Here is a 25639-nt window from a genome sequence, read left to right on the forward strand (position 1 = left end):
TTTACTCTTGCTGAGTAAAAAAAAATATTTCACTTTTTTTTAAATAATTTACATAAAATTATTTATTATACAGTATGTTCCTGCTGTTTTCCTTGTAGCATTTTAAAATAGCTGCAAGTGTCTGTGTGTCCGCTAATGAAAAAGGACATTTATTATTTTGGGCAAAGCCTCTTACAGCACCTTCAGGCATCTTTCTTGCACATTTTCCCTCTGTTTCCTCTCTCTCCCTCTGTCATTTGCTTTTTGTCTATCCCCTTCCCCTCCATCTCTAACTGTCGGCTTATTGCCTTCATTTTAGCTGACTGCAGCTTTGCCTGTTAAATTGAATTAGACACTTTGTGGCTAGCGTTTCATTACTTTTAATTAAAGTGTGTCAGCCTTCAAGCGTATCCCAACTCCGGTCATATATTAGTCTGAACTCTGCCAGCTAAACTGCGTCTAAAATCCTTGTTTTTAATGACCAATTCTATTCCACAGTCTGTACGTAAAGATATCTAATTGTACTTTTGACTACAGGCTGGTGTCTGTGTCTCTGAGTGGAAGGATCTGGTGTTAGAAGCCAGCGCTGAAGTCTTAAAAATGGGCAACTCACCAGTAGCTCTGCTTTTCCAAGCCTTACTGCAGTTCTCCTTAAAAATGGGCGCCAGGTAGGGCCTTACACTGAGCACACTGCACTATTTGTGTTAGCTATTTTAAGTTTTTGTGTTCACATCACATTTATTGTCACCCTGATATTCAATCAACATGTCAGATCAGTCTGACCTGTTCTGTGCCACACCTTTGTATTTCATTGTTTGCCTCATCTTGGCATTGCATTCTGTTGTAGTCTATTTAAATATGAAATATATCTCCTTTAAATTGGGTCAGGTTTAGATTGATCGTGGTTGGTTCTTCTGCAGGGATACCCGTCGCCTGTTGGAGAGGATTGTTTATGCTTCAGCCTCGGGCAGCTCTGAAACAATAGCATCAGTGGCACGTTGGTACCTCCTGCGCCACCTGCACGCCAAAGATGACCTGGAGCTGATTGATGTGAGCGGTTGCATCCACTCACTCTACTTGAAAACAAAGGAGTTACTCTCTGGCTGTGTTTCCTTAATCAGATCCCATTGCAATCTAATAAAGCTTACCGAAACTTCAGCTTTGAATATAACCGAATACAGTATTTCATTGTCCATTGATCTACTTTATTGTAATTGCTGCAACGGTTGTTGTAATTTTTGTGTTTAAGCTTTGTGTTTAAGAATGGCATTGAATCTCCCTTTGTGTTTTGGTCTTGTAGACCCTGTTGTTGAAGGCTACAGCAGCAGGAGACAGCAGACTGGTAGATTTCCACAGACGCCTTTATCCATCCAGCTGAGACAGTCCACCATCCTCAGATTCCTCAGGAGACCTTCACTTCGCCATCTAACCGTCAATAGCAGAGCCAGTTGTTCTCCTTTATCTCCTACACACTCAGAAGTCAGCAGTTTACACACTGATCAATGTGTTTACCTATCTCTGTCTTTACATCAACAAGGATATTTTATGATGTACACATATCACTGCTAAGTTAGATTGCATGTGAATGGCACTTAATCTATACGAATGGCTCTTTTAATAGCTGTTTCTGGTGGTATTAAATTAGCCTATGCTCATTGCATCACATTCAAATGGGTGTTGACGCTTGAGAAATGGCATTAATGAATCTTTTTTTTCTGTGCCTTTCTCCGGGTGACAGTCTTTCTACATAATTAGTATTGCCACAGGCCTCGGCTGACTAAAATAAGCTAAATGTGCTGGTATTGCCATTATGTAACTCAAAAGCACTTCTATCATGGTTCATCTCTGTAGGAGCCTGAAAACGGCCTTTGCTTATTGTAGCCGCTATTTGGCGCATTTGAAAATGCAGCAGTGGGATGTCTGCTCCTCAGATTTTCTGTTTGTATCAGGGAAAAATTTAAATGAATTGCTTTTTATCTTTGTCTTACAGAAGCACTAGCAGAATTAATGGACCTCTGTTTTTCCCCACTGTCATTTCCATCTATGTAGAACTGACCTGAGATTGACTACAAAAAGCAATTGTGTCTCTAAAATATTAAAACATAAGCACGAAGAGAGAAATAACAATAAGGTTTATTGTGTTGGGTATATTAATGCTTTGCAAGTATGCATTGGTGGCTTGGAAAATGTAAATGGAAGCAAAGAGGTCTTGTTTGTTTATTCTAGTGTCCGTTAAAATCAATACTGGCCTGGGGACGTGCGGACAAACACAGAACAGTTCATCTTCCCAATCTTTCAGTATTGAGCCACATGAGTTTTGCAGATCAAATCTCTGATTTGACATAATTGTACCTTGTTCGAATTTCATCAACTATGATTGTTCACTCAGAATCTGAATTTAAAGTGTGGTCTGGCAAAACGAGATTTACAGGAAATGACCTCATGGAGACCGGCTAAATCCTTTATTTCAATCTAGGAAACAAACGTAGAGCTTATTTTGATTGTATTGTCCATCTGCCCACATTCTGCTGAATCATACTTTGTGATCTCACACACAGCATGTAATCTAGTCAGAGCTCCTTCAGTTCCACCATGTTTCTCTGGATCTGTTTGATGTCTCTTTGCAGCTCTCCTTTGTCCAGCTTGGCTTTGGTGTCACTGATGTGTCTCAGAGATGCGATGGCATCATGAACCGCCTGAAACCCTGGCAAATGAATTAGAGGAGATCACCTTCACTTGTGGGAGCATTGACTCTGGCAGAAGTGTGTGTTAGATGTGTCATCTATAATGCATCATTTGCCCTTAGTCCATCATTGGAATCTCAAAGAGAATTTGAGAGCACAAGTCATGTACTGTACGTTTTAAGGCTTTTCTTTGCTGGCTTTGGTTATTGAGGTTTCTTCTGCGGTCTATTGCACAGAATGCCTGGAGTCGGCATACCCTGTCAATCAGTAACATTTTGAAACTATTTTGGTTGTTGGAAGGACATATGGATAAACTAAATGTCAAATATGCTAGGGTGGGAGATACCCTGCAGGCTTAGTTTAAAAGTGTTTAGCAGACTTGCCTGTACATTAAGCTACAAGTTATACCAAAAGACTTTGATTTCTCAAGCAAAACAGCCATACGAGAGAGAAATTGGGCCACTCTGTTTGGCTGGTATTGCATGTCAGACAGCTAGAATACAATATTTCCAATCTGTTGTTGAGAGATGACATAATAGCAGCTAATGTTCTAGTTTACTGGTCAGATTTTGGCTTTCAGTGATTTGTCGATCCAGAGGTCTGGGTTAAGAGGCACCAAACATGATGGAGCAAAAGAAAAAGGCCTAGGGGCACAACCTAACGCTTGGGGTTCAGTGTATTTATTTCTCCCACATTAATTGCACACATGTCTAGTACAATTATGTGGTTTTGTTTCATTAATACAGTGTATACTTTTTTCTTCATTTACCCCGAAAGAATGGAAGTGAAATGTGACAACATGCCCCATAGGTGGGGTACAATGTAACATGTGAGGGGCACATTGTAACATGACCAAATGACAGCTTAAAATGTTATCTGATATAATCAAAAAAATATCCAAGACAAACTAAAATATTTTGTCAATAAAATACAATTATTACCTTTTTTAAATAAAATAATGCCATTTTTTAATCATTATAAATATATAAAAAATTGAGTTTGACAACAAACACATCGCTAAATACAGCTATACAGTATAGTTAAAAACATAATAATAATGAATAATTTCTGAACATTGACTCTCAGTCATTATTCATCTTTTTTCTCATGGTTTCTCAAAAGAATTCATAAAAGTATAGAATATAATGGCATATTTCTAATAGGGGCTCCCCACCTGCACAACTAGTATTTAAACCGCGGCACGTGTCTACTGCTGGTTAGATCAGCATTAAAGAATGATCTCAACTGATAAATAACAGATATAAGATTAAAATAATATCAGATCTGTCTTATTTTAAATTAAACACAAAAAACAGAGATGAAAAATTAACTTAAGAAATGTACTTTTGCTATGGTTAAATAAATGTTCGGTGATATCTTAAGACTTTTTAATTTTGGTGCATTTTTTCTCCAAAGAATGTTGATATGGCAACTAGTAAATAAACAAAGTTTCGTCATCCTGGCATGTGTGAAAGTTACAACTAACCCCGCATTAGGTTGTGCCCGGCTCTCCCCTATATTATAGCTTTTCATATGCACTAATTACTAGTTTGGGGTCAGTACGATTATTTTTTTAAGAAGCTAATCAACATATTAGAATGATTTCTGAAGGATCATGTGACAAAAAGACTGGAGTAATTTTGCTGAAAATTCAGCTGTGCCATCACAGGAATAAATTATATTTTAGGGGTCATGAATTGAGAAATCAAATTTACCTTGAGCTTTTGACATATAAGAGGTCATTATACTATAAGAATATCCTGTACGTTTCAGAGCTGAGCTTTAATTGAAACCAAAGAGATATGGAGATATCTCATGGAATTTCTGAGAAGATCCGAAATTTTGTTTTGTCTATTTCAAAAACTTTACCAAATCTTACTGAATCCCAACTTTAGAACAGCACTGTAGGATACAGATTGTCAAAACGTACAAAGGGTTTATTGCGCATGTATGTTTATTTCATCCATATGCAAGACTCACCTGACTGGTACTCCCTCCTCATCTGCTCTAGCTCTTCTTTGAAGCTCTTCTCCAAAGTGTTGATCTGGCTATTGAGTTTGCTCTCTGAACACTTGGTCCTATCAGCTGATCGTGCCTTCTCCAGTTGATCCCCCAACCTTTCCAGATGCCCAGAAAGAAGAACCATTTTCTCCTTTAGCCTGCTTTCCACTTCCACCTAAAGATATTTTGCAGAGATATCACACAGTTGCAAGAAAAAGTATGTGAATCGCTTGCGGAATCTGTGAAAATGTGAATAATTTAACTAAATAAGAGAGATCATACAAAATGCATGTTATTTTTTATTTAGTACTGTCCTGAATAAGATATTTTACATAAAAAAATGTTTACATTTAGTCCACAAGACAAAAAAATAACTGAATTTATTAAAATGACCCCGTTCAAAAGTTTATGAACCATTAATTCTCAATACTGTGTCGTTCCCTGGATGATCCACGGCTGTTTTTTTGTTTTGTGATGGTTGTTTTTGAGTCCCCTGTTTGTCTTGAGCAGTTAAACTGCCCAATGTTCTTCAGAAAAATCCTCCAGGTACTCTTCAGTTTTCCAGTATCTTTTGCATATTTGAACCCTCTCCAGCAGGGACTGTATGATTTTGAGATCCATCTTTTCACCCTGAGGACAATTGAGGGACTCAAACACAACTATTAAAAAAGGTTGAAACATTCACTGATGCTCCAGAAGGAAACACGATGCATTAAGAGCCGGGGGGTGAAAACTTATTGAATTTGAAGATCAAGGTAAATTGTACTTTTTTTGTCTTCTGGGAAACATGTAAGTATCTTCTGTTGCTTCCGAAGGGCAGTACTAAATGAAAACAAATATATATATTTAAACAAAATAAGAACAATTTGGACATCATCCTCCTGTTCAAAGTTTTCACCTCCCGGCTCTTAATGCATCGTGTTTCCTTCTGGAGCATCAGTGAATGTTTCAACCTTTGTCCCTCAATTGTCCTCAGTGTGAAAAGATGGATCTCAAAATCATAGTCCCTGCTGGAGAGGGTTCAAATATATAAAAGATGCTGGAAAACTGAAGAATGTGCAGGACCTGGAGGATTTTTCAGAGGAACATTGGGCAGTTTAACTGCTCAGGACAAACAAGGGACTCAATAACAACCATCACAAAACAAAAAAACAGCAGTGGATCATCCAGGGAACAACACACAGTCTCAATATTGAGAATCAATGGTTCATAAACTTTTCAACTGGGTCATTTGAATAAATTGAGCTTTTTTTTTGTCTTGTGGACTATATGTAAAAAAAAAATTATGTAAAATATCTTATTCTTGACAGTACTAAATAAAAAATAAAATGCATTTTGTATGATCCCTCTTATTTAGTTCAAATAATTCACATTTTCACAGATTCTGCAAGCAGTTCACATACTTTTTCTTGCAACTGTATTTGTAATTTAGGCCTTCATTTGTAGTTTGAGTTTGAGACCACAAACAGCATACCACTGCGACATTTCACTGTGGTGTAGGTCACTTGTTGTATTCACTCAGAAAGAGACTACATTCACACATGTTTACCACTCTATCCTGCAGCAGTGTGTGCAGCTGGCTGCTCTCTGTGTGTAATTGAACTGTGGTTTTCATCTGCTTCTCTGCCCACTTCCTCAGTCTCACTGACTGCTCCTCGATCTCCATCAGACTACTAGAGGTCCTGCAAGGCGTTTTAGAGAATTCAGAAACAGTACTCACTGGTATAGAGAAGAACTCCTTTGTGCTTTGTATCTTTGATTTGTATCCCTGATTACAATTTGTCTTATGCAAAACCATAGTCTGGATAACAATAGTGTTTACATAGCTAATTCTGTGCCATTGAAGGGTTAGTTGGAGGAGCTTCATACAGACAGGAAGTAGCCTAATCAAAGTGTTACTTGCAGACTGGGAAGAGAGGTGCTGAAAAATTTAAAATGTTTTTTGCACAGGCATGAAAACCTATTCTAATAGACCGATTTTCAGCCTACGTCACACGCAGGTTCAACTGCGCATGTCGGTTGCAAAAGACGATCGGGAAATAGTTATAATGTATGAAACACATTGTTTTAAATCATGCTTTAGGCTATAGGCCTGCATATAACAACAGTTGAATGATTTCAGCAAATAAGCAGTTAAATTTGATTAATTGTTTGATTAAATTGCTGACACTGAATGAAAACAATGAAAATGTGAATATATATATATATATAATTAGGCTACTTCCTGGCTGTATGAAGCTCCTCCTTTGCTCTGATTGGTCGTCTGGATCAGTGTGTTGTGATTGGTTAACTTCTTTGAGCGGAAATGTCACGGCCCTTACTTAAAGGGTTAGTTCACCCAAAAATGAAAATAATGTCATTTATTACTCACCCTCATGCCGTTCCACACCCGTATGTACTAAACACATTAATGTACTAAAAACATATTTAAATCAGTCCATGTGAGTACAGTGGTTCAATATTAATATTATAAAGCAACGAGAATGTTTTTTGTGCGCCAAAAAAACTAAATAACGACTCGTATAGTGATAACCAAACAATGCTTCGTGAAGCTTCGGATGGAAACGAATCAGCAAGTCGTATCATGATTTGAATCGCGTGTCAAACCGGCAAACTGCTGAAATCACGTGACTTTGGTGCTCCGAACCGCTGAATCGACTCACTGATTCATTTCCTGAATGACGAGAATATATATATTTTTTTATTCAAAACGTCGTTTTATAATATTCATACCTGCAAACCAGTCGCTTTTCGGCGAAATTCGCCGCTTTGAATCAAAATATGTGATTTGTGTGAATCGTGTAGATTCGATTAGTTTTTTTCAGGGTTGGTTGAGGGGGGGAGGGTGGGGGTTGTTTGTTAAGTTGAAAGCATTTGTTAACTTCACAATAATAATTGGAAATGGGCTAATTTCCCATAGACTGGAGTGAGAGACCATAGACATCTCTCGAGCTGTCGCGATCTCTTTTGGCACTCTGAATATTAATATTTAACCACTTTATTTACATGGACTGATTTAAATATGTTTTTAGGACATTAATGGATCTTGAGAGTGTAAATTACATTGATCCCTATGCAGGCCTCACTGAGCCTTCAGATTTCAACAAAAATATCTTCATTTGTGTTCCGAAGATGAACGGAGGTCTTACGGGTGTGGAATGGCATGAGGGTGAGTAATAAATAACATTATTTTCATTTTTGTGTGAACTAACCCTTTAATGGGATGCATCACAATAAAAGAAAGAAAACTCAAAACTACAATCAAGCGCTGTACCACATTGCTGTTTTGAAAATGGAGGCATGGATGATTCAGCTGCAGGCGCCATATTCTGGCGAAACGCGGAAATTCATTCATTTAAAAAGGGCGGGCGGCGCAGAAGAACATGCCGGAAATGTGACCGTACCAAGCCGACCAATCAGATCTTGCGCTCTGCGTCAACGTGACGCGTAGTTACATTTTTGGGGAGGTGCGCGTCGTGGTACGGCGAAGGGTACGGCGTATGGAACGCGTCTATGCGTATGGTACCTTCTGCGTGCACTTGACGCAGAAGTATAAATTGGGCTTTACACTGCATTATGGGTATTCTCTAGCCGCTGAATGTACATCGGTTGTACGCTCGTTATTCTGGTGCATTATGGGATTGAATGAGTTTACTCCATAGTGTGCACTATAGTTTCGGACAGCCCTACAAATGGCTGTCCCCTCAAATAGTGCCCTATTTAAGGCTATAGTGGGCGATTTTGGACACAGCCAAGGCATTTTAGAGAATTCAGAAACAGTACTTACTGGTATAGAGAATGACTCCTTTGTGCTTTGCATCTTTGCTTTGTATCATTGATTACAATTTGTCTTATGCAAAACCATAGTCTGGATAACAGCAGTGTTTTTACATGCTAATTCTGTGCCATTAAAGGGTTAGTTCACCCAAAACTGAAAATTAGCCCATGATTTACTCACCCTCAAGTCATCCTAGGTGTATATGACTTTCTTCTTTCGCACTAACACATTTGGAGTTATAATAAAAAATGTCTCTTCCAAGCTTTATAATGGCAGTGAATGTTGCTTTGTTTTTGAAGTCCATAAAAGTGCATCCATATCCATCATAAAAGTGCATCTATATCCATCATAAAAGTGCATCTATATCCATCATGAAAGTGCATCTATATCCATCGAGGGTGGGTGGGTTAATAAAGGTTTTCTGAAGCGAATCGATGCATTTGTGTAAGAAAAATATCCAAATATCGGCCGGAAGCTAGATAATTTACTTTATAAAGTTTCAAATATGGATATTTTTCTTACACAAACGCATCGATTTGCTTCAGAAGGCCTTTATTTTTTTATTATAACTTCGATTGCATTAGTCTGTAGGAAGAAAGTCACATACACCTAGGATGACTTGAGGGTGAGTTAATCATAGGGTGATTTTCATTTTGGGGTGAACTAACCCTTTAAATTGCATATAGTACATTTTAAATACAGATAAGTTGAGGATGTTTTTAGTTTTTTTTTTTCATATTTTCAAAAAGGTTTCAATGTGTCATTGTGTCTAACAGACATCCCTCTCACATTTGGGCTCGTGCTATAGTTCCCGGCTTCTTTGTCAATGTGTTTATTTTTCTCTGGCCCATATGCTTCTCTTCATGAGTCACTGTAAGCTATCTTGACTCACCACTATTACATAACAGCCCAAGCATAGGCGGCCAATTGCTTGATTCTGTCACACCATGAAAATACGATTTCCACTGGGATCATGTGCAAGGCTCCATTTCAGCACACTGGAGCTGCCATCTGTGCTCCACACTGCAGTCAGGAGCGAATACTGTCAAAGAGATGGAGAGCATCCCCTTGCACATGCCACGATGCTCGTGTGGCAGCACATAGACTGGCATTGGCACTATTTGGAGGCGTATCTGGTGAGTCACTGGCACTTTTCTAGTTCCCTATTTACATCTGACTCATCAGAACAAATACACCTGACAGCAGATTCGACAGAGTTGGCCGGTGGGAAAGCATTGCAATAACTGATGTCAGGGTTGTTAAGTAACTTTACGAGTGCCCTTCACATACGACATTTTATTAAAAGAAACTGGATTTCTGCAACATGTCTGATTTCTTTTTTCTTTAATCAATTACATCTTTGCACCCCAAACAACACTAAAAAAAGCTAAATCTGCCAAGCAAAAAATATACTATGACATATCACATTCGGTTAAGATTTCTGTTTTTGTTTCCTTTTATTTGATTGATTTCTTTTCTTTTAATCGCTGAATACAAAAAAATCCTAACAACATTGCTACTTACAAAAAAAAAGTACTTTATATCTTTACAGTATGTCAGAAATATTTAATTTCTTCTCAAAAAGACTTCCCATATCAATCAAAAAAATATTTGTACAGTATGTATACAATAAATCAAAATAAATTAACAATTGTTTCCTTGTTATTTTACAAAAGTGACAATGTTAATCAATGTTTAATTCAGAATGCTCCGGCACATGTTTTACAGCCAGGATATATTCTATGTAGTTCTATTATTTTAGTTTGAAACTTGTTTTGATATAGATAGAATTTATCTACTGTCATCCAGACTTAACGGCAATTCAAATCTCCAAACACTGAACACACACAAAAACAATGTAATGTGATATACTGAAACGTTGTCTTTTACATAATGTTTGTATTACTAATTTGCATTAGTTTGCATTTTGTTTTTAATGTCAATATGATTCGAATTAGCGTTTGGCATCACTAACAGTTGAGTGAATTATTCAATGACTCATATATAAAGACAGTCCACTCTGCTCCTGGATGAATATTTTGAACAGTGTTTTGAACAAATCGTTTTAGTGATTTAAAGACTCATTCATAAATACGGTCACTTGTCACCTACACCTACTGGAGTAAATTGCCACCTTGGAATCATAAGGTTCTATATATGCATTCTGAGCGGTTTTGAGATATTGAGCTTCATAGTTTTTGCATTCCATTCGACTTTGTAGATAGAACCTTTTTGTTTTCTAAATAAAAAGTCTCAAAATGCTCACAACATCACATAATGTAATTGTTGTCACAGAATAAGAATATGTGGATAACTCAATTTTGACAAAAATGTCAGATAGAACTTTATAATTCCAAGCTGACGAAATATGTAACTTGCAATATATCTGTATATATATATATATATATATATCCTTAAAATATTTTATTATAGTTATTTAATAATTAGGTAATATTGCTATATAATAATAATTTATATATAAATATATCCTTTTAATTTATATTTTAATAAAATATAAATTAATTTATAATTTAATAAAAATGTATATCTTAAAATAAATAAACTATCTGAGCATTTAGAAGTGACTTTAGTTGCTCTTACTTTACATCCAGTTGTTGTATCTCCTTCTGTAAATCTCCAGTGGCGTTTCTCTGAGAGATGAACTTCTCTGACATTGACATCTCTAGTTTTCCTACATCCTGAGACAGCTAGCAAATGACAAGACATCATAAAGCATACCTCTCATCACGCTCACTTTACATAGTTTTTATTCTTCTTTTATAGGTAAAAAATGTATCAAACTGAGCTGTATCTATAATAGGGGTGTAACAAGATATCGCAATACAAAAATGCAACCCTATGCATCGTGGTTCGTGACAATCTGTATTGTGTATAGTTGACCCGATTTGAAAAAAACTGTGAGAAACAATTCAAGTTCACAGAGTTTTAGTGTCAGTAATACATAACTATTATATATAATGTTGACTATAATGTATGCAATGGGGGAATATTTGTGGGCCTGATAATGCCAAAGGGGTTATGTTGCAGTAAAAGTGGCTTACATTATTTTAAATATATCTAGTCAGTGATAGAGAGCAAGCACATTCGTCTAAAATAATTCTGCGCTTTCAGCTTCAGAATCATGAATATTTTTATTCTGGTGTCTCCAGTGCATTGGGTTACCAGAATCCATATCCCAAATTTAGCATTTTAATCAACAGTACATTTTTTGTTCACCTTTTACCTTAAGATTACCAGCTATCATATAAAAAAACAACTACATTTTCCAACAAATGTACATTGATTAACAAAGAATGTGTATTGGCATGTTTGACATCAGCATGCATAGCAAGTTAGTATGTGTATTTCACATACAGGCCCTGGCTGTCCTTGTCCCCTTACATTTTTCAATTATCTTTAAGGTGTCTGGTGACAACTTCCCAGAGCTAATGCACTGCAATCACTGATTTACTGTTATCACACAGTGACCATGCAGGGACAGTTTATTTGGATGACAACGCTGCAGTTTCCCCATGCAGTGGAAGAGTGGTGTGGGCCAAAGCTGATGCAATTCCATATCTAATGCACATACTGGCTTGGTCACAACATTTATACAGTATGTGTAGCTTATACCTTGTAAAATGAAAACAAATGTAGATGTCAAATTTAAGAACCATCCCAGCTAACAAAAATAAGTTCTAAGAATGGTTTGCTAACATTATTTCTGAATGTTCAAAACGTCCAGTTTTTAAAAACTTTTATTTTTGGGGGGTTTTGTGAATGTTAAAGGAACACTCCACTTTTTTGAAAATAGGCTCATTTTACAAGTCCCCTAGAGTTAAATAGTTGAGTTTTACCGTTTTTGAATCCATTCAGCCGATCTTTGTATCTGGCGGTAGCACTTTTAGCATAACTTAGCATACATCATTGATTCTTATCAGTCCATTAGCATCTCATTCAAAAAATGACCAAAGACACTTTCAATATTTAAAACTTGACTCTTCTACAGTTACATTGTGTGCTAAGACCAACTGAAAATGAAAAGTTGCGATTTTCTACACCTATATGGCTAGGAACTACTTTCTCATTCCTGCGTAATAGTCGCGGATCTTCGCGGCCGCACCATGGCTGCAGCAGCGCAATGATATTACGCAGCGCCTGAAAGTAGCCCCCAGCTAGGTAACTTTCAATGTGACCGGCACTAAGTTCGTGTTGTTGCAGAGAAAGTTTCAGGCTTGCAGCCGACAAATTGTGTTGTGGATTTACCTGTGTGATTAGCCATGGTTCTGTGTGTTGTAAAGGGCTGTGATAGTAAGTCGAAGGTGTACCACCATGTTTCACAGAATACCAACAAATCATTGTGGCACTGCAGCCATGGTACGGCCGCAAAGATCCGCGACTATTACGCAGGAATGAGAAAGTAGTTCCTAGCCATATAGGTGTAGAAAATCGCAACTTTTCATTTTCAGTTGGTCTTAGCACACGATGTAACTGTAGAAGAGTCAAGTTTTAAATAGGAAAAATATTGAAAGTGTCTTTGGTCATTTTTTGAATGAGATGCTAATGGACTGATCAGAATCAATGATGTATGCTAAGCTATGCTAAAAGTGCTACCGCCAGATACAAAGATCGGCTGAATGGATTCAAAAAAGGTAAAACTCAACTATTTAACTCTAGGGGACTTGTAAAATGAGCCTATTTTCAAAAAAGTGGAGTGTTCCTTGAAGGGAGCATTCCATTTTTTTAATTTTGCAAACATTATTGTAGTTACTTTTGAAAATTCTATGAAAATTCTGAGACAATTAGTTGCATAAAAAAACATTACAAAAACAGAATTCACACACACACACACACACACACACACACACACAAAAAAAACCATTATTAAAGACCAGATAACTCATGAACATGAACATTTGTTCATAACTTTGGGAGAACCTTGTGAGAAGGTTAGCCAAAGTTCTAAGTACGTTCCTTGTTTGCGGGGATGGTATTACCATATATATATATATATATATATATATATATATATATATATATATATATATATATATATATATATATATATATATATATATATATATATATATATATATATATATATATATATATATATATATATATATATATATATATATATATATATATATATATATATATATATATATATATTTTAATAGTTTACCATGGTGATATGTAATACCATACTACATTGAATACATACATAATATACTATCATTGAAGAGTCGTTAAAAAACATGAAAATGACACAGGGAACTTGCTGTAATAAAGCTACTTAAGAAATAGTGTTTTTTTTTTTTTTTTTTTTTTTTTGGCAAAATGTAGATGTTAAAATGAATTAATTTGAGTGCATACATATTGGTAATTCAATCTAAGCTATCACATGCTTTTCAATAATTAACGTCTCACCTTGAGCTCCATGTCTCTCAGCTTCAGCTCCAGCTCAGAGCGTAACTCACTCACTTCCTTTTGGAGTTTCTGAATGTCCCGCCCTCCATTGCCAACATCAGATGACAGTTTAGCAATGCTAGCATCACATCTAAGGCAAAAGGAAATTCAAACAACAATATTTAATCTGTTCCTGAGGGTTGGTTTTAGTGATACCCTCACCGGCCACTTTATTAGGCACACCTTGCTAGTACCATTTTGAACCCTCTTTTAAGCCTTCAGAACTGTCTTAATTCTTCGTGACATAGATTCAACAAGGTGCTTGAAACATTCCTCAGAGATTTTGGTCTATATTGAGGTTATAGATTCACACATTTGCTGCAGATCTGTCGACTGCACATCCATAATGCGAATCTCCCGTTCCACCACATCCCAAAGGTGCTCTATTGGATTGAGATCTGGCAACTGTGGAGGCCATTTGAGTATAGTGAACTCACTGTCATGTTCAAGTAACCAGTTTGAGATGATTTGAGCTTTGTGACATGGCGCGTTATCCTGCTGGAAGTAGCCATTCAAATCAAGATGGGTCCACTGTAGTTATAAAGGGATGGATGTGGTCAGCAACAATACTAGGTAGGCTGTGACGTTTAAATGATGCTCATGGGCCCAAAGTGTGCCAAGAAAATATCCCCCACATCATTACAACACCACCACCAGCAGCCTGAACCGTTGATACAAGGCAGGATGGATCCATGTTTTTATTGTTTATGCCAAATTCTGATCCAACCATCTGAATGTTGCAGCAGAAATCGAGACTTATCAGTGCAGGCAACTTCTATTTTGGTGAGTCTGTGTGAATTGTAGCCTCAGTTTCCTGTTCTTAGCTGACAGGAATGGCACTGGTGTGTCTTCTGCTGCTGTAGCTCATCTGCTTTATGTTGTGGATTCAGAGATGCTCTTTGGCAGACCTCGGTTGTAACAAGTGGTTTTTTGAGTTACTGTTAGTTCAAAGTATTCTGGCCTCAGACCTCTCAACAAGGCATTTTCGCCCCAAGAACTGTCTATCCGAAATCAGTTTTGTGAGTTATCTTTGTGTGCAAACAAAGTCATTGCCTGATAGTCAGCTGTCTAAGCTTTCGGACAAAGCCCAACATGCCTACATTGCTGCCATGTGATTGGCTGATTATATATTTGCATTACCAAGCAATTGAGCAAGTACCTAATAAAAAGGCCGGTGATTGTATATCAGAAGAACATTCATCTGAGTCTTTTTATAAAATGTAAAAAAATAAAAACGTTTTTTTTACTATTGGCCTTGCTATTTTTGAGGTAGAATAGCTCTTAATTAAAATAAATGGGAGCCAGTGGGAACCATTGTTATGGTTTAGTTGATTTTCAAGATAAAGCGAATGCCTTGAATATATAAGAAATAACTTCAAAAAGATAATTTTGGTGATCCTTTCTGGTAACAAATGCGTTAATATATGTGTGAGTTCAGATTCAAGTAATACACCGACTTTTTGGGACTTTGGCTTATTCACCGTATCCCCCAGAGTTAGATAAGTCCATACATACCATTCTCATCTCCGTGCGTGCCATAACTCTGTCTGACGCACCCACCGCTAGCCTAGTTTAGCACAAAGACTGGAGGTAAACGGCTCCTGCTAGCCTATACTGCTCAAAAAGTCACAAAATAATGCCAACATTTTCCTATTTACATGTTGTGATGTGTATAGTCACAGCGTGTACAAATAACAAGGTTACATGAGACACAGCCATCTTATAAACGTATACATACTGGGGACTATATTCTCAGAAGGCGCAGCACTGCTCTAGTTCAGCGGAGTGCGGAGTAATTTGCTCGCAGCACCTGAGAAGCCCTGTTGTTGTTACTTCCGTCAACAAAACCAATGTGACTAGGTAGCTAGTAACGAACGTGACTGTTGATCATGGTCATGGCTGACTTTGAGGAATTGTCAGAGGATTTTTACTTGGTATCAAACCAAAATCCAGAACCATATCGTTTTGAGCCAGAATACAGACGAGGAGTAACAAACTTTGGAAGCTGATAGACAAGACGCCGAATTACCTCTAGCACCACTCATTTGTGACTGTGACAGAGCGCGTTCGTGACAACACAATACTAACATTACAGCATGATAATATGAGAATATAGCCTTCTGAGAATATAGTCCCCAGTATGTATACGTTTATAAGATGGCTGTGTCTCATCTAACCTTGTTATTTGTACACGCTGTGACTATACACATCACAACATGTAAATAGGAAAATGTTGGCATTATTTTGTCACTTATTGAGCAGTAGGCTAGATGGAGCCTTTTACTTCCAGTCTTTGTGCTAAGCTAGGCTAGCGGTGGTTGTCAAAAGAACTCAACTGCACGCACGCTGGAAGAAGTAGGAGAAGAAGATGAGTGTAAACGATCTTTGCCAGTGTTGTAAAAAGAATTTAAGGATACACGGAGTACTTGCCAACACGATCATCATTTTTGAGAGAAATAGTAAAGGAGAAAGCATATACGAACAAGTTCTCCGTTTAGTTCTTAATCGTATATAAAGCCAGCCCTGACTATCTGATTGGTCCGAACAGCTCTTGTTCGAGCATAGTTGCTCCACAACGGATCAAGTCCAGACCGAACTTCCCGACCTCAAATGTTGTGGGCAGGGCAAAGTTCGACTGGCATCCAGGCTATAAAAATAGGCTTTTTAAAATAAACATGCCAAGCAGACATTTGTCTAATAAGTCCATTAAGCTGGTTGACATGAATAAAAATTATTTTTTTTATCTTGTCATTATAAAATGTTACTAGCAACACAATCACAATCATTCATGAATCACACTGATAGTGTAGTGAAATATAGACTTTGAGTTCATGGTCATATTTATAATGAACTTTCAGGGAAAATAAAAAGGAGACATATACCAAGAAATTATGAAATTAATTTTCCAAATGTTTAAATGAAATGAAAAAAAAAAAGCATTTTCACTAGTGATCTCAAAATTTTGGAGCTCTATTAATATAAACAAAATCTTGGTGCAATTTGTGACCTTGCCACTCTGCCTCTGAGATCTCCAATACCCATCATGTTCTTGTGATCCAAGCTCTTCACTGCAAAAGTCGTCCCTGCAGCAAGGTTGTCTCTCTCAATAATCTGAGCCTCCAGAACCTGGGGAGACAACGTGATTGCTCATATCAGTCACTCACTGCTATCACAGTTTTACAGTTTTCAGTCATTTTCCATTATAATGCAGGAATAATTATGTAGAAGGATGTTGTTGTTGTTGTTTTTTTCAATAGTTTCTAAATGGGAAAATGTACCCTGAGTGTAGCCTACCTCTATTTTATAATTTTAAAGGGAATACAGAAGTGGTTTAGCCTAAGTCAAAAGGCCTAGTAGAGATTCCTAATTTCTTCCCATTAGGAAACCAAGCCTGGTTACATCATTACTCTTCAGGGACAGAAAAAAAAGCTGTAGTGACTTCTGGGCTTTGATTTATTTGATTCATTCATTTTTTATGCACATATTCTGCATAATACATCCCATCAGGTAAATGGCTCTGCTGGCATGTTCCCTAAAACTGTACCTCGCTCATAAAGCACTGTTAAATTTTTGCTTTCACATTAAAAAATAAATTTAAAACTTTGAGACGTTTTGATCATTGATGTTATTGATCTAACAATCCATCAGTGTAATTATTCTGGACTTTTCTGAGAAGGAGAGAAGAAAACATCAGGGAATTAACATTAATTCCCATGTTATGTGCTTAATATAATATAGTATAGTATAATATAATATAATAAATACAATTAATATAATACAATATAATATAATAGGTAATACTTTAATTTAAGGTGACATAGTTACACGTCACTAGGTGTACTTACTATAGTAATAACAGTAAATTATGCATAATTACAAGTAACTAAACCAAACCCTAACCATAACTCTATATATAGTACGTAAATACAATGTAACTACATCACCTTAAATGATTAGTTCACCTTAAAATGAAAATTACCCCATGATTTACTCACCCTCAAGCCATCCTAGGTGTATATGACATTCTTCTTTCTGATGAACACAATCAGAATTATGTTCAGAAATATTCTAATGCTTCCAACGGGGCTCACAAGTTTGAAGCTCAAAAAAGTGCATCCATCATAAACATACTCCACGCGACTCCGGGCGGTTAATAAAGGCCTTCTTAAAGGGATAGTTCACCCAAAAATGAAAATTAGCCCATCATTTACTCACCCTCAAGTCATCCGAGGTGTATATGACATTCTTCTTTCAGACGAATAAAATCTGAGTTATATCACTTCAATATTTTTAATTCCTGTTCAATTTATGGAAAAAATATGGAAAATTCCCTTGCCGATCGAAAGACTAACGCGAACAGGTACGCTCGTCATGACGTCACGTACTAATCTTGAGTTTCACTTTCAACATTCAACACTTTTCCACGGAAGGCGGTCGGCCGAAAGTTTACTTGATAAAGTTTTAAATATGAATATTTTTCTTACACAAACGCTCGATTCGCTTCAGAAGGCCTTATTAACACCCCAGAGCCGCGTGGAGCACGTTATTTGATGGACAGATGCACTTTTTATGGACTTCAAAAACAGAGCAACTATGAATCCAATTCTAATGCTTAGCCTGGACTTTTGTAATATAACTCCAATTTTATTCGTCTGAAAGAAGAATGTCATATACACCTAGGGTGACTTGGGGGTGAGTAAATTATGGGCTTATTTTCATTTTTGGGAGAACTATCCCTTTAAGTGAAGTGATGGGGTTTTATAAGAAAGATATCCATATTTAACACGTTATAAAGTAAAATATCTATCTTCCGCCAGACCGCCTTTCATATTCAACTTACGAAAAATGCATAACTGGTGCGACGTCAGACATAGCGTAAGCGGTTTGAATTGCGAGACGCTACACTTTCTTCATAAGTTGAATACGAAAGCCGGTCTGGCGGAAGCTAGATTTTTTAATTTGTAAAGTTTTAAATATGGATATTTTTCTTACAAAACTCCATAGATTAGCTTCAGAAGGCCTTTATTAACCTCCTGGAGCCGTGTGGAGTGGATGGATGGATGGATGGATGCACTTTTTTGAGCTTCAAACTCAATGGACACCGTCACAAGCATCAGGATTTGTATTAATATAACTCTGACTGTGTTCATCAGAAAGAAGAAAGTCATATACACCTAGGATGTCTTGAGGGTGAGTAAATCCATCCCAGGCTCATTGCAAATACGTGACTCTGCCTACATTTTTGCAAACCCTCAAATATGTACCTCCAGGTACGTTTCCCTGCACTTTCATTTTAAAGTGAACTAATCCTCTAATTAATATTACTTAGTACTTTTATGAGTAAGTAAAATGTAAATACGTCGCCTTAAATTATTGTGTAACCAAATAATAATATAATATTAATATAATATAAATGTTACTGTAAGTCTTATTTTCACACCTGGATGTCTCTGCTTAGCTGTTTGACAATATGAGTTATGATCTGAATGTGATTCTCCAGTAGTTTTCTAGCAGACGACTCCATCAGGACTGAACCCTGAGCTGCATGTAGACCAGTCACCACATCGTCCCTGATCTTCACGGCTTGTTCCAGTAGAGCGCTTAAAGTGTGTTCCTGATTGGTCATACTGCGCTCCATATGTCTGTCTCAAAACAGAATCAAATTACTGGAACTCTTTTTTTTGCCATTGAACATTAACAGTCAAACCCACAGATTATTAAAGTAATGTAAGCTGGCGAAATATTATTTTTATTTTCAAAGGCACACGTTTGTCTATTACTTATTTTGAAAAGACTAACTCTTTATCAAAGGCAATCAGATAATTTGATGTAACTTAATATTGTTAATATGTATTGTAATTAGTAAACATTGATCCATTTTCCAAACCACTTTATCCTTTGCAGGGGGATGCTGCTTATCGCAGCGTCAACAGGCGAGGGACATCCTGTACAGACGGCCAGTCCGTCATAGATAATTAGTAAATAGAATCTGAGAATGCTTTACTTTGTAAAAGAAACTACAGTACAGAGCCATATTGTCAAAATGAAGCTGAATCAAATGCCTTTAAAGCAATAGATGAACTTAGAGGTGTTCTCCTCACGGTTTTCTCTTACATTGCATTATAGTGAGCATAACTCAAGGGCTCCAGCAAACTACATCACCTATTGATTATCTGCCTCTGAGTACGGTTTCACCCCAATGAATTGCACGAATAAAGCATCAGAGGAGAATCCCTTTGATTGAGCACTTACAGTTTTAATAAAAGCATTCATCATAACATAGCCACAATGACCACAGAAAAAAAGAGGTTATACTTTATTGCTGTTAAAATGTCTGTATGTATCTATATATGTGGGTATGTGGGCTACACATATAAAATATGATATATTGCAAAGTAAAGTTGAGATCTTTACTTACCTGTGAACTGTTTCCTTGTAGTCTGCGGTATGTTTGTCGGTTTGTTTAGTTTGATCTCTTAGCTACCAAATGGCATGTTCTGACAGGGGTGTATCATTTTGTACTTGACAACTAGATAATGCAGACAATTTGCAAATACATAATATTTTATTAACTTAGCACTTGTCAAAATATAATGGTATTATACTGCGAAGGATAACAGCGTTAGGATGATGGGCTTAAAACTGTTTATCATGCTGTGATTTGACAAGAATCATAATTAAGTATTGAGATATAGGCCAGACATCTCAGACTGCTCATTAATTCTCATGAGATTTTCTGACCAGAGTACCAGTAATGATTTCCCTTCTGTGATTTGCAAGCAACACATCTATTATGGAATGGTGAATGTACTTAGTACCCTTCAAAGCTTGTGGTGATGGTCTCTTCAGGGGAACTTGTAAAGTAATGTCTTAATGTATAGTGTCTAGCTGTGTAACACACACACACACACACACACACACACACACACACACACACACACACACACACACACACACACACACACACACACACACACACACACACACACACACACACACACACACACACACACACACACACACACACACACACACACACACACACACACACACACACACACACACACACACACACACACACACACACACACACACACACACACACACACACACACACACACACACACACACACACACACACACACACACACACACACACACACACACACACACACACACACACACACACACACACACACACACACACACACACACACACACACACACACACACACAGTTCATATTTATTACAACCTTCATATAACTAAATATTCATATTCAAATTCTACGATCTTTAAAAGGACACATGAGTGGGTTTTATTGTGGGTGGTGGTATTGTCTTGGCTTTGCCTTCACTTTTAAATCAATAGCATGGCTGTATACACTGAATTTTTCTTTTGTAATTTTAATGGGAAAAGAATATACACTCTAAAAAATGCTGGGTTAAAACAACCCAATTGCTGGGTTAGTCCATTTTCAACCCAACTTGGGTTATTTTTAACCCAGCATTTTTTAGAGTGTAAAAATGCCACAGTTAATACCTGTCAACTGATTAACTCTGTTCTTAAGCGAGTGTGTATTATTATCAGCACGTTTTAAAGTAACAAACACAATGTAATAGCTCAAATGGCTTGTTAACATCATGTAATATAATGACATAATGTGCAGTAAAATATAGACCAAATCCTTACAATTACGGACATTCACCAGAGGGAGGCGGCGTATCTTTGTATTCTACAATTATGTATTCGTGTGTACTAGCTTTTTCTCAGGTGACTGTCAGATCAATAAGTCATTAAAGAGTGAATCAGATGCACACTCACGTTTATTTTATAGGTAACCCTTGTTGGTGGCAACCCTTGTTCAGATTTTAACTTGTGTTTTCTACTATTGGGCTTTTTCCCCCAAAACGAAAACAAAATAATCGGTTTTAGTTTAGTCTTAAAGGTTAAGGAGCTGTAAAAGACCCCGTGAATAATGTCACTGGTAGCATAATGACCAGATAAAGTGAATGTGTTGCAAGTGCCCGAGTGTCATTTACGATCAAGAGCACGCGCTCCTGCGCGCTCGCCCGCGCACTTCAGTGTCACTGGCGCTCCGCGCGCTGACAGCCTGCTGCCGCCGCTGCTGCTGCTGGACGGGAACTATGGAGGAGAAACACAAGGAGGATGAGAGCGCCAAAGACCCGCAATCAGCGTCCTACCAGAGAAGGATATGGAGGAATTTCCAAGACAAGACCAAACCGTTTCTGAGCCCCAAACTGGGGTCCGAACGACGCAGCGGGGATAGTAAAAAAGAAAGCGGGCTATGGATGTTTAAAAGAAAGAAAAAACAGATCCTGGACCGGGTCTTCTCGTCCTCGCAGCCAAATCTGTGCTCCTCAACTCCACCGTCTTTCGTAGGCGACAGTACCCTGTGCGAGCAGCCGGACTCCAGCGCCGGTAAAGGGCTCGGGATCTCACCGCTGGCCGTAGCTGATGGAGCATCAGTCAGTAAACCGGAGATTTCCGTATCGGCGCACGGGAGCCCGAAGCTGCTGGTGGCTCATCTGGCGATGTCCCAGCAGAAGAGCTCGTCCTTGGGCTCGACGTGCTTCGAGAAGCTGGTGGTGGATTCGGCAGCATCCAGCGAGGATGAGCTAGCTAAAAACGCCAGTGACCTGGTATGTGTGATTTTAAAATACTATAGTTAGTGCAATTTTTTTGCACCTTAAGAAATTGTTTTATCTTCAGCCTACATTTCTTCCTATTTTGCCACTTTTATCACACATCTCCTCCTTAACTGACCTTAACTGATTGAATATTGCCTGGTCTTTTCCCATGTGGGGTATTCAGACAGCAATTACACATGTTGACTGACCTGCCATTGTGTGGTGCTGCTGATTCCCCTCTTGTGTACTTTCTTGTGTAAAGAGGTTTGCAATAACTTTATTCATAATATCTACATCTTTCACATTACGTCACATTCAGTGGCCCCAAATAGTAGCTATTTGAACAATTAAGCCACACTTCAGTGTCTCTGCTTTATATAAAATAACAAACCAATGGCATCTGCAAATAAACAATCCTGGAGTTTTACTCAAAACTATCTTCAGAGTGACCACAAGTGGAGTTCATCACGTTAGGATTCCCACAATACATTTCCATGATTTTGCCATTTGTTCCTATAAATAGGCCTATAAGTTAAAAAAATAAAAAAAATTCTAATGCAATGTCATTTTTAAGTGTGACTTAAAGGGATAGTTCATCCAAAAATGAAAATTACCCCATGATTTACTCATCCTCAAGCCATCCTAGGTGTATATGACTTTCTTCTTTCAGATGAATACAAGTTGCAACTTCTTCGTAAGTTGAATACGGAAGGCGGTCTGGCAGAAGCTAGATATTTTACTTTATGAAGTTTTAAATATGGATTTTTTTTAAACAGACCCATCAATTTACTTCAGAAGGCCTTTATTAACCTCCTGGAGCCGTATGGATTTATTTTATAATTACTTTCTTTTATAATTTTTTTTCGGTGAACTATCCCTTTAAGTTGCCCTAACGTTGGGGCCCTGTATGTCATACATGCTCTACAGAAATATTTTTTCCGGTAACACTTTACAATAAGGTTCATTAGTTAACATTAGTTAACTACATTAGTTAACATGAACTAATTAACAAAGATTAACTAATGCTGAACAGAGGTGTTGTTCATGGTTAGTTCATGTTAACTAATGCATTAACTAATGTTAACTAATACAACCTTATTGTAAAGTGTTAACATTTTACCTATTTTACATTTTACAATTATTTATCTTGGTGTAACATATTAATGCAACCATGAGTTTCATAAAATGCATTTATAACGACATCTTTTCCACAAGAAAGTTTTTCATTGTATTAATAGACCTACCTGGTGACGTTGTTAACATGTAGCAGCATTTGTGGTTATCACACTTTAGATACATATTCCCAGATATTACATGCAATAAAAAGCAAACTTCTGAATACTTCTTATCTGATAACTCAGGTGCAACTAGCGACAGGAATTTGAAACTAAGGATTTGAGTAAATCCTTGCTTTTTTTAGAGAGAGAGAGAGAGTACTGGTCAAAGATGAAACAATAGTTACACACTGAATATTTTAAACAGGAAGTATGAGCTCAATGGCATAAACAGAACTTCATTAAGATTTTATTCAGGAAGTGTCATATTTCCCCAAAGCATTGCAATTTAGTTTAATTAATCTATTTTATTAGACAATGAAAATGAAAGAGAAAGGAATACTCCATTTCAGAGCAATTCCCTTATCAACAGTACCATTTGTTGTTTTCACTTTCAAATTGACCTTGTTGCAAATAAGATCCTATTTTTTAGGCTATATCAGTTTATTATTTTATGAATTCCAATTGGTCATGGTGAAAAGGAACAGACAGTTGAATATTTAGAAGCTTCGATTTTTTTTAGATTATCTGATGTAATGCTGCAGAAAGACTAACATTAACAGTTACTTATGCTTGAGATAATTGATACCCATTTGGATCAAGATTGGTCAACAACATTGCAGACTGACCCATTCTTCAAGTTTAGGGAGATATGTGTGTACAATTGCTATACTGTAGACATCTTTCAGTTATAAACAGGAACGTTTCTAGGTTTTTAATCAGGTCTCGGGCACAAAGCCCCCATAAAAAAAGTGTCTCTGTATTTTGATACTATAAAGTATTTTTGGACATAAATGGTCTTTTCCTGCAGTAGAGAGTGATTCACAATCTGCATGAAATAAAAATGCGTCATCCCTGGCAAACAAAAGGAGACATGTACAAGTTTCCTATTTTCCTACAATGGACTGTATACAACCTAAATGTAAGGCCTATATGTATGTATATCCATCTATTCCAGTGCTCTTTTTGTTTTCTATTTTAATTCAGTGCGTGAGTGAATTGTTCGAATAAATCAAACTGATTGTGTTCGCAATCCCGTTTGACAGATGGAATCAAACAGTGATTCATTTGTGAATCTTTCATTGCTAGTTCTGGTTCTAAACAACTGATGACAAAAATACAACATGATTGCTGAAGTATTATCAAGGAAAAGTATTTTCAGGTCAGTCGATGTAATCTCCATCGCCAGACAAGGATTTTTTAGTAGTATTTCCCTGGGGCTCTAGTCACACCCCTGGTTACAAAGCTAGAATGATATTTCTAACTTAGGCTGTTTGCAATTATGCAATAGGTTTATTTTTATTTTTATGAAGACTCTGATATTTATAGAAAGATCAAATTTTATGTATGAAATACTATACAGGATGTGGGTTTGAGAAGTTCAGTGACATTGTACTATGCAGAGAAGGCAAAGACAGAATCAGTGACCCATTTAGATATAATTAAACTCTTTACCATATCTTTCCCTCCATAGCAATTATATAATACCTTACTGCTATACTGAGGTCCTTTTCCTCTGTGTTGTTCTGTTTGAAAATGTAACAGATACAGGCAAAATTTCCATAAATTAGAGCGATCGCAGCATTTAGATCTACGTGATTTCTGTTTAGAGCAGAACAGATTACGTATAAGGTCATGAAGAGTGTGTACAACCATTACTGCTCCTGTGCCGTGTCGTCACCTTTTATTACCTCACCATGGAGGTTTCTGTCACCAGCTGCGTGTGGAAGAAGCTTCTGGCAGTAAATGTACTTTCTGGCTCTCAGACAATACTACATTTTGCTAATATGCTGACTTGTTTTAG

The 25639-nt window shown here is 37.1% G+C and overlaps 3 protein-coding genes across 8 annotated transcripts in view; 2 read left to right on the top strand and 1 right to left on the bottom strand.

Moving 5' to 3' along the window:
• The window catches only part of skic3 (SKI3 subunit of superkiller complex), a 23845-nt gene extending 21419 nt beyond the window's left edge, over window positions 1-2426 (top strand). For 2 of the 3 annotated variants that reach the window (XM_079815622.1, XM_079815621.1), the window contains exons 39-41: window positions 517-647; window positions 900-1029; window positions 1280-2426. In XM_079815622.1, the coding sequence (XP_079671748.1) occupies window positions 517-647; window positions 900-1029; window positions 1280-1357 (339 nt within the window). In that variant the 3' untranslated portion in view covers window positions 1358-2426. The remainder of the gene's footprint in view (window positions 1-516; window positions 648-899; window positions 1030-1279) is intronic. The other variant, XR_013816400.1, reaches the window with a different exon arrangement.
• fam81b (family with sequence similarity 81 member B) lies at window positions 2427-19549 on the bottom strand (the record flags this gene model as incomplete). The annotated part of the gene is made up of 7 exons (XM_079815623.1): window positions 2427-2683; window positions 4644-4839; window positions 6214-6346; window positions 11044-11150; window positions 13873-14002; window positions 16919-17037; window positions 19352-19549. The coding sequence occupies 7 exons, from the start codon at window positions 19547-19549 to the stop codon at window positions 2550-2552; spliced, it is 1017 nt and encodes a 338-aa protein (XP_079671749.1). The 3' UTR covers window positions 2427-2549.
• A 2091-nt stretch (window positions 19550-21640) lies between these two features.
• Window positions 21641-25639, top strand: part of mctp1a (multiple C2 domains, transmembrane 1a) — a 254225-nt gene continuing 250226 nt past the window's right edge. For 3 of the 4 annotated variants that reach the window (XM_079814162.1, XM_079814159.1, XM_079814164.1), the window contains exon 1: window positions 21675-22573. In XM_079814162.1, the coding sequence (XP_079670288.1) occupies window positions 21923-22573 (651 nt within the window). In that variant the 5' untranslated portion in view covers window positions 21675-21922. Of the gene's footprint in view, window positions 22574-25639 lie in introns of all 4 variants that reach the window. The other variant, XM_079814163.1, reaches the window with a different exon arrangement.

The sequence above is a fragment of the Gobio gobio genome, assembly GCF_949357685.1.
Source record: "Gobio gobio genome assembly, chromosome: 4".
Classification (NCBI taxonomy): Eukaryota; Metazoa; Chordata; class Actinopteri; order Cypriniformes; family Gobionidae; genus Gobio; species Gobio gobio.